A 10,000-nucleotide genomic window follows, 5' to 3' on the forward strand; every position below is an offset into this window, starting at 1 on the left:
AGCATGCATAATTAGCGCTTTTTTCCTTCTTCTTTTCCTTGGCCGTCTGTTATTCATCACACTTTGCCATGGTGTGTGTCTGTAATGGTGAGAAAAACACACATCTGCACGTTTCTCAAAATAGATCAATTCACTCACTCACCAGGGAAATAGCAAATGTGTGTTTTTCTCAGATAGCAGCCAAGGCATGACACACTACTTCCCAAGTTTCATTTAGATGAAACTCAATGAATAAAGTAGGCTATTTTGAAGTGTTTGGGCTAGGCAGTTAAATAAGTAAGACCATGAGAATATTCCCATTCTCTCCATTCGTGTTTTTTCTCTCTCTCCCTTTGTCTTGCTCACACAGACATGCTCATTTACTCCTCCATTATGCCTATGTTTCTGCCTTTGCCAATTTAATAGATTTAATCCTAATAACTATAATTACAGACAATTAAAATGCAACATGGAATGCAACAACAGTGGTCCAATCACCAGTGCAACACTTCTTGCACTGCCTTCCCTCTGTTCTCTCTGTTGTGTTTTTCTCTCAGTGATGGACCTCTTCCTCTCTATCTGTCTCTTTTCTGTATGTTAAGTTAAACTGAAATGCCCCCCTATCCCTCGCTCTCTCTCTTCTCCCCTCCTCTCCTTTCCTCTCCTCCTCTCCTCTCCTCCTCGTGTTGGAGAGTGTGTTGATGTCAAGAGTTGGCCCTTGCCGCTGTGCACTTGCCAGAAGTCATCTGGCTCGTGGAGTAGCTCCTCTCTGGCTGCGTCGCTCCGATTACGGCGGGGAGGCTTCACGCCCCCCTGCGCCCCTCGCAGACGCCTGCCCGCTGCATTATTCAGCGCCTGCAAAGCTGCTGTCAGTGGGGGTTGGGTTGGGGCCTCCTGCTTTTCAGCAACTATATTTTAGAGTTGATTAGACTAGATGCTGTGTGTGCGCACGCACACACGTGTGTGTGTGTGTGTGTGTGTGTGGTTTCTATGTAGCTTTGTATGGATTTGAACATCGTCACGATATTTCAAACTTTTGCCCATTTTGTGAGCTCTGAGAGTCGACGGGAACTACTGTTAATGCAAAGGCTATCAGGCAGATTACCTCCACTCTAAATCAGTGTGCATTGTGGGGCCAGGAAAGTAACAAGTTAAACAAAAAGCTACTCAGACCCATTTTAATTGCGCCTGCTTTCATCAGACAGTCTAACGATTTTGAAAGTGCAACAGTAGCAGCCGGGCATGTGTAATGACAAGCAGGCCAATACCGGCATGACTCCACCGAAAATTTTTTTTTTTTTTCAAAGAAGTCAACATGCAGAAGCGCTAAAGCCTCATCCCAGCTACACACAGGGCTGCTTTGATAAATACCGGCTGGGAGAACACAATGGAGGCAATCTTTATTCTGGCAATTAGGCAAAGCAGTGGATTATCTCCCCAACCATCCCCACATCAGCCCAGCCCGCCCTACCCTGCCCTGCGTGCGCAAATCTGAGCGGATTCAATTATTCAGCTCCCCTGTCTGGCCGCGGCCATTTCCACTCTCGGGCTCGGGGCCAGTTCAGAGCCGCTCAAGGATTTTTTGGATGGGTGTGGGGGATGAGACAGGGTGGCTGGACTGAGTGATTTTATTTTTTATTTCCCCCCATAGGACAAGTTTATTAAATAAAAATGAAACCAGTGGGAGTGTACAAACAGTGTCCTTGTAAATATTTTATCTGTGCAATGATCTGAATTTACTCTTTCTCTCTTTCTCTTCTCCCATCCCCTTGCTTGCTCTTCCTCACCCCCCTACACACACACTCTCTCCAGCTGACTCCCCCCTAAAGGCTGCCGCTGTCTCTGCAGCCGCCCCGGAGCAAACAACGCTGCTCGACCTCCCCGAGGAGTCTGGAGAGAGAGAGAGAGAGAGAGAGAGAGAGAGAGAGAGAGAGAGAGAGAGAGAGAGAGAGAGAGATGGAGGGAGAGAGAGAGAGAGAGAGAGAGAGAGAGAGAGAGAGAGAGAGAGAGAGAGAGGATTCACTGACCTCTCCTCCTCCCACGTGGTCCTCACTGTCTGTCTGGGTGTTTGGCACTCGCTGGTGCCGTCCAGATCTTCCACCGCCTCCTACGCGTTACGAGTGTCTGTGGCACACGCCTGCTGTCCAAGACTGAGGCCTGGGTGGTACCGGATGCCCTGTAAGGGCAGAGCTGGTATTGTGATCTGGACAGGGGTGTGCGGCATGGGGCCAGGGATGTGGAGGTTGGGGCAGGAGGGGCTGAGCTGGCTGTTCTGAGAGGTCCCTGAAGCTGATAACAGATGAGTGGGATGCTCTCTTCCTGTCCTCTCCCTCACTCTATCTTTCTCTCCTTTCTGTCTGCTTGCCCTCGACTAGTCCTTGTGATGTTCATGTTCTTCCCTCTTTGCAGTCTTCTTTTTTTCATGATGTCTGGCTGTGTGCTTGAGAGACCCAATTAAACTTTCACCTCTCTCTCTCTCTCTCTCTCTGTTTTCTGCAGATACCATGGTGTCATCAGGAGGAGGTAAGACCAAATACATGTTTGATGTGTGAGATTGGGTGTTTATAAATAAATTAGAAAAAATGAGTGGGTGAGAGTGACATGTTGGTGTTCACTGGTCTCAGTGTTGATGTATTTTACTGGTACACTTGAAAGTGGGTACTAAGTATGTCCAGTGCAACTGATTGACATTATGTAAAACTGGACTTCATCATAGTGAGTAATTGTAAAAGTGGACGTGTATGACGCCTTAAGGGAACAAGGGGAAAACATTAAATATACAGCGCCAAAGCACTGAACACAGGACCAGTGATTGCCTTTGATTGCCATTGAAATCACCTGACCATTAAAACATGATTTTATTTTTTAAATCACCTCGTATTCCATTGACAGTTACAAAAAGAGACAAATGTTAAAAACATGATGTGGATGATGATGTTTCTCTTTCATCGGTGAAATTTATCCATTGACAGTTACAAAAGAGACAAATGGGGAAAAAATGCTGCGTGTGTGTGTGTGTGTGTGTGTGTGTGTGTGTGTGTGTGTGTGTGTGTGTGTGTGTGTGTGTGTGTGTGTGTGTGTGTGTGTGTGTGTGTGTGTGTGTGTGTGTGTGTGTGTGTGTGTGTGTGTTGTGTGTGTGTGTGTGTGTGTGTTTCCTTTCCCCACATTCATGATTCATTTTATTCACTCTCCTCCTTGTCATCAAGCAAACTGTGAGCACCCTGTGTCGGTGCGGCGGGCGATTCACCTGGCAGTGGGCTGAGGTTGATTGGGAGGGATGGTCGGACACAAAGCAGACTCATTACCGCCATTCTCTCTGAGTGCCCACAGTTCATCCCCAGCACCACATTTGCACACTTTCCCAAGCCTATACTATCTGTTTTTAAATGGCGTTGGTGATGGCGCCGCGCAGTGAGAACATGCACGCTGCATTGTCTCACCGCTGCTCTGTTGTTATGAGAAGACAAGGCAGCACAATAGACAATCAGAAAGCGTCTGCTTTTCACCCGCCATTGTTCTCCGGTGTGTCTTTAATGACGGGGTTTGTAAGCAGACGAGGAGGTGTTGTCATGTTCTGTCTGAGGCGTCTGACATGTGCAACATCTCAGGGTTCATATTGTGCAAACAAAAGGATGCCACAGCTACAAATTCAGGCAGGCGCGCACAGACAGACAGACACACACACACACACACACACACACACACACACACACACACACAGACACTCACACACACACAAATAAACCACAGTCTTTGCATAAGTTACAGCCTACTCTATTTACAGTCACCTACACCTTTAGCCCCATTTGCCCTATTTCTATCAAACAAACATGCACACCATCTGTTTACTATACCTCATTTATAAGTGCAAACACACACACACACACACACAGACACACACACACACACACACACACACAGATTCTACTGTATTGGCTCTGAATGGTGCGGGCCGTGGCAGACAGGCCCCATAAAGTGCACTGAGGAGCGGAGGGGTGATGGATGAGCCGAGCGAGCAGAGGCCGGCCGCCTCTACATCATCTGCCCGCCCGCCGCCCGTAGCCCTCGTCCGACGGGGCCCTGAGCCCCAGAGACTGTACGTCTCTGAAGGGGAGAGCCGTAAATAACCCTGACCCGCTACAACCTCCCTACACACACTCACAACAACACAGCAACCGCCCCAGCCTCATCTGACACAAGCCTACCCTAAGCCTCTCTCCAAGATGACACTCTACAGCCATCCGAATGAGCTGACCACACGTGGAGTAAGGTGCTTTAGGAAAGCACTACGCACACTGGTATTTCACATGCTGGTTTGTAGGACATCGATAATGTCTCTTGGCAATACGTTTGTGTGTTGACACCACATCTGGCAGCTCAGGGACAAACATCTCCCAGGGAGTCTGGAGGCGGGCAGGTGTGTTTTGTGTGACAAGATCTGCAGTCAGAGTTTTGATGACTCACACATTTGAGAACTAGCACATAGATGCTTATTCACTGCACACAACCCATGGGAATTCAGAAGGCTAAAAGAAAAACAGCCCCCCACCCATAAATACTTGCACACAGAGAGGCAAACACACACACACACACACACACACAGAATCAGGGAAGGGAATGTTTTGAAGGGAATGTTTTTCATAACACCGTCTGTGAATAAGGGAAGTTCAGTGGGCTATTGCTATGGCAACACCTCCAACACCAAAGTCTCGCTGGGCCTTGAACTGCCAATAAAGAACTATTGATCCATTGATCGCTAGCCGACGTCACATGCTGCTGGCTACGATTTAGCCATGTCCATGCACTTGCACATCCTTTATGTATTCAACACTGACCACACTTCCCTTCTTATGTCTCAAGACCTCTGACTTTATGCCACAGTGCCACAAGGTCTTTTTATGAATAGCAGTCTGAGTTCATCTCATCTTTTCAGCATCTATTACTCAGCATATCACTCCATATTTACCAACGAGTTTAGATATTAGTGCATCCCAAAGGACTGGATGCTGAATTACTCTTTGCTTGTAGCGGTGTAAAGGTGGTCTAATGGAGATTGTGAGGGGAGTTTTTGGAGCAGGCTGTTTCCCAGTGGCACGCAGGGGTCTGTGTCGGTGAGATGAGAGGTGAGTCCTGGCCGACAGGTTCCCCGCGAGCAGAACAGCACTCTCCGTCATCCACGGGGCCTAGCCGTCTCACTCCACCTGTCTCATTAGAACAGCACGGCGGCCATGAGAACCTCATTACAAGCTGACCTCCAACTGACCGACAACCTCCGTGTGCGTGTGTCTCTTTCCTTGATGTTCTCCCTCTCTCCCTCTCTCCCCTTTCTCTCTTTCTCTTTCTCTCTCTCTGTCTCTCCCTCATGTTCTCTGTCCATCTTGTCCACTACCCCTCCCTTTCTCTCTGCCTCTCTCTTTCAGTCTCTAGCTCAATGGTACACTTTCACTCTCTGGTCTTCCTCTCCCTTGTTTGCACATACTGTATCTCTCTTTCTGACTCCTTCCTCACGTCTTGTATATTTGTTTTCTTTGCCACTGTTTCATTTCTTCCCTTTTGCTCCATTCTATTGCTATGAGCAATCTCTTGACCTCCTTTGTTTCCCTCCTTTTTTACTACCATTTCTTGTATTATCCGTCTCCACCTCTTCACCTCTGTTACCTTATTTTTTTCTTTCTCTTCTTTCTCTCTCTCTCTCTCTCTCTCTTTCCCCCTTGCCCCTTCTCCCAGCTAAATTAAGTGTATTTATGGCACCTGCTGTAGAAAAACAGGCTCCTGGAGATGTTCCCCTAATTTCATTTTCAAAATGCCAGCGATAAATTTATCAAATGGGCCGAATCGAATCAGAATTTTACACAGGGCCATCCGTCATGGCGCCTCCTCAGGGAACAGTGGGTGTAGCTTTGCAGACCCGGAGCCTCCACAGACAGGATGAGGGAAAGATGAAGTGAAAGGAGAATGAGAGAGAGAAATAAAGAGTAAGAGAGACAGATGGGGAGAAAGAGAAAAGAGCGAGCGAGAGAGAGAGAGGGAGAGAGAGAGAGAAAGAATTGAGGTAAACCAGGGATTGAGTGCAAAGGGAATAGGGAGATAAAGGGAAAAGCCACAGAGTGAGAGACAATGACAATAAGGGAGAAACATTGGAGAGGGGGGAAACGGAGGAGGGAGGTGGATATGACTGACAGGAAGCCAGTGAGACAGAGAGATGGAGGGAAACCGGGATGCTGCCAAGAACTCGAAACACTTGGCAAGCTTCACAAGCAACGACCAATGGTGTGGAATAATTACATTTAGCAAAGGAATCTCTTTACCATCAAAACATTACTGTACATTAGCCAACAGAAATAAACACACGGAACAATAAACATAAAACTGTTAGTACAAACAGTACAGTGGTATATGTTAGAGGAACTACAGAACAATAGGGAAATCAATAGGGGGGGGAAATCATTCTCATTTTATTTCTATTGATTTGCCATCCTGGAGCCAAGTGTATGCATGGTGCGAGTGGAATAACAAGAACAAGAGGACAGCCCTTTTGTCATTCTGCAGAAAGAGAGGAGGATTTAGGCCAAGCCGTATTGCCACGGTGAGTGCTGCAGAGGTCAAAGCCAACCCTCGGATGCGGCGCAGCCCTCCACGGGGGAACACGGCTAAGCACTCGGCTCACCGATCAGCTGCCGCGATAATCGATTAATCACGACAGAAGTTAATTGATTCCATGACTCATCAATACACTTCCGTAAAGCCCCCCTTTCATTTAAGCCCGAGCTCTCCTGAGCTTTGTGCCATTTCCCAGGGTTTCAGCATCACCAGGGTTCACACGCCCCCACCCCTCACACACTTTTACTGTCTTTCTTTTTTGTCTTTGTGTCGTCTCTCACCTTTCCCCCACTTTTTTCACATATCCGTTCCCTCTCTCTCTCTCTCTCTCTCTCTCTCTCACTCACTCACTCTTGCTCTATCCTACCCATATAGAGAGAGATGTTGGGGAGAAAAGTCAAAGAGATCTCACTGAGGCTAAGTGGGGCGTGCGGTGGCGCAAAGCGGCTTAGCGCTAACAGCGCTAATGAAGTCTGAACCCGTTCTCCGTCTCAAAAACGAGATCAATGCCTCTCAAGCTGCAGAGCTTGTCAGCGTTTAATGATTTGATGAAAACTTCCACGGGCCCTCCGGGGAGACAACAAGAGACAGCGTTCGCGGCGGCATTGTTTCCCAGCTGCGTGTCACTGTTGTGGGTCAGATCCCTCCCCGAGCCCCGCGCTCTCTTCTCTTCCCTCCCCACGTCTCCCTTCATTTCTTCTCTTTCTTTGTCTCTCTACTTCTATGGAGATCCCTCCCATGCTTGATTGATAATTCAAATGTGGCATCAAGGTTTTTTGGTGTGTGTGTGTATATTTTTTTTTTTTTTTTGTGGCAAAGACAGTTGAGGCACAAACTAATGAAAGAAAAAGACTTTCACAAAGACTGCGCCGGCTATTGATCAGCCGCACTTGGCAGGAAGTTGATGAAACAAAATGGCGGAGAAGAGAAACAAAATAAGAGAGAGAGAGAGAGAAACAGGCAGATGGGGAGAAAGAAGAATCTAAACTGGCTAATGATGTTGTGCGTGAGACTAGACCTGTCTGCTAGGGAGATTACAGTCACTGCTCTTGATGAGCGGAAAGTAATGTGAAGTTCTTCAATGTGCTCCTTGCCAGCTCCCAGGAATGGAAGCTTGGATTCATTATTTTATTTCCTCCTGACGTCAAGTGTAGCCTATATATAGTGGATGTTCATTGAAGAATAGTCTCTTGCACATGTAAGCATGTGTGTGCGTGTGTTCATTTGTCTGTGTGTGTACAGTATGTGTGCATGTGTGTGCATGTGTGTGTATGTGTGTGTGTGTGTGTGTGTGTGTGTGTGTGCGTGTGCGTGTGCGTGTGCGTGTGCGCGTGCGTGTGTGTGTGTGCGTGTGCTTGCGCATGTAAATGCTAACCAGGAGCTGTGGATTGATGTGGGTGATGGCTGGGTCAGCAGGCTGCCGCTCTGTGTGAGTGAAGGAGGGCAGGGGTAGAGCTAACCTCGGCCCCACCTAGGGGAAATGCTAATGCACCTGTCACAGCACACCGCTAAACACCAGTGCCCGCCCGCCCGTTCGCCCGCGCACGCACACACAAACGCACACACTCATGCCGAAGCTGAGCCGGGGGAACAGAGCTCTGACAAGCCGTGCCCTCTCACGTTCCCGGCCATTTCTCCCCTTGTTATCCCCCCCGTCCAACCGTCTGGCTCTCAACCAAAGCGGCTGCATCATGCTCACTCTCGCTATAGTCAGATCCATACACACACATCATCATCTCGGAGTGATTAAAAAAAAAAAACTCAATCCGGTTCATGCTTCAAACCTGCATTCACTAACTCCTTTTACAAAGTCGAGGAGTCAACATCATCCTTTGTGGAAATTTAATTAAAATCTCAATTCAGTTAATGCCGTATGCTGTGAGTGTAAGCGAATGCTGTTTTTTTTCTTGTAACATGATTATGTTCTAGGTTTGGAGCCTTAAGAAGTGGCCAGTTGGTTGCTCTGGCTCCGTCTTGGTTTTGGTCTCAGAGTTGGAGTAGCTCGTAATGAGTTTTCTCCAGGTCGGACTTGGCAGGAGCGTTGTAATTGACTTCATGGAGCTTGATTGTGATTGTTCTCTTCTTTTTTATTTCCAAAAACCGCAGCTCCATCTTGCTTCGCTTCCATTACGAGTCGGTACGTTTCCTACCCTGGCAGAGGCGCACGCCTCGCAAAACTACCGGGGGCCTAATTTGTCAGCATGCTCCACTTCCTTGTGACAACACGGATGAATTCAGTAGCTCAGGCTGGATGACTTTCGCCTCTGTGTCTTTAGCTGCGATTGTTTGCTCTTCTTCATGGTCGGACGACGTCATTAGCGATTATCGTACGTCTCTGTCTAATTAGAAGCCGGGCTGGCGTGCTCTTTTTTTTTTGGACGTGGAAGGGAAATTCCCCGCATGCTCCTGGTAGCGTGGGCATGGTGGGTGGCATATTGCGCCCAGCGGGGGCAGTCGCCTGCGGGGCTGTGCACCAGACGGTCGAGGGGGGGAGCTCTCCGGAGAGCCCGGTGGGGGCCGGTACTGTTTCCACCAGCTGGAGGAGGGTGATGAGCTGGAAAGGGCGACATGGAGACAGACCCCCCCTTTCCCTTTTCCCTTGTTCACTTTTTGTGCATATCAACTTGGGTGCACAGTTAGGTTCATGTCTCCCTAATTTAGACTCGACACATTCCTATTCTCATGCTTGTGCTTTCACTGTATCGCAAATGCATCAGCATACCAGGAGAGCACACACACGCCCAAACACTTCTCTTGACGCATAATGGAAGTGTGTGTGTGTGTGTGTGTGTGTGTGTGTGTGGTGTGTGTGTGTGTGGGTGTGTGTGTGTGTGTGTGTGTGTTTAATTGCATCTTACACCCTGGTAATATATTCACGTATCATACTTGTGCATATGCATGCTGAGAAATGTAACGAGGTGAAGTTTCACCCTTCGCCAGCCCTGCAGTCACGGCAATTAAACAGGTGCCTTGCTTTAGCAATCTTCCTCTCTCAAGCTCAGTGGAGGAAGGCGCTGGCGGAGGTGTCACTGTAGAAGCAGCAGATGGGTGGTTATGGATTCTTGAGGAATTAAAAGAGGGCGAAAGAGAAGGGGAAAAAAGAGAGAAAAAAGCTCCAACACAAACAAGCCGGCAAACAAAGTAGAAAGCGCTGAAGTTTCTGACAGACTGCCGAGGAAAGCTCTTCCCCCCTCCACCCCCCTCTCTCTCGTTCCCTCTCTCTCTTTTTCTGCTCTTCTATCTTTCTCTCTCCTCTCCTTCTCATTTCTCAAGCTGCTTTACTTTTGGCTGGCGATCGAATTCAGCCTCAGAATTTAACTACTGAACTTCACATGCAAATCCTGTCTGTTTACGGGCACTGTGAGGCTCAATTGAAAGGGAGCCAAAGTCCAAGCAAAAATTGGAATCAGCTATGCTGCAA

At 48.1% G+C, this 10,000-nt stretch overlaps 1 protein-coding gene across 1 annotated transcript in view; it reads left to right on the forward strand.

Annotated features, from left to right (window-relative positions):
• Window positions 1-10,000, forward strand: part of LOC125293106 (cadherin-4-like) — a 309,928-nt gene that overhangs the window by 122,485 nt on the left and 177,443 nt on the right. Inside the window, exon 3 of the mRNA XM_048240782.1 lies at window positions 2,479-2,502. Coding sequence (XP_048096739.1) covers window positions 2,479-2,502 — 24 coding nt within the window. The remainder of the gene's footprint in view (window positions 1-2,478; window positions 2,503-10,000) is intronic.

Source organism: Alosa alosa, chromosome 4, assembly GCF_017589495.1.
Source record: "Alosa alosa isolate M-15738 ecotype Scorff River chromosome 4, AALO_Geno_1.1, whole genome shotgun sequence".
NCBI classification, from domain to species: Eukaryota; Metazoa; Chordata; class Actinopteri; order Clupeiformes; family Clupeidae; genus Alosa; species Alosa alosa.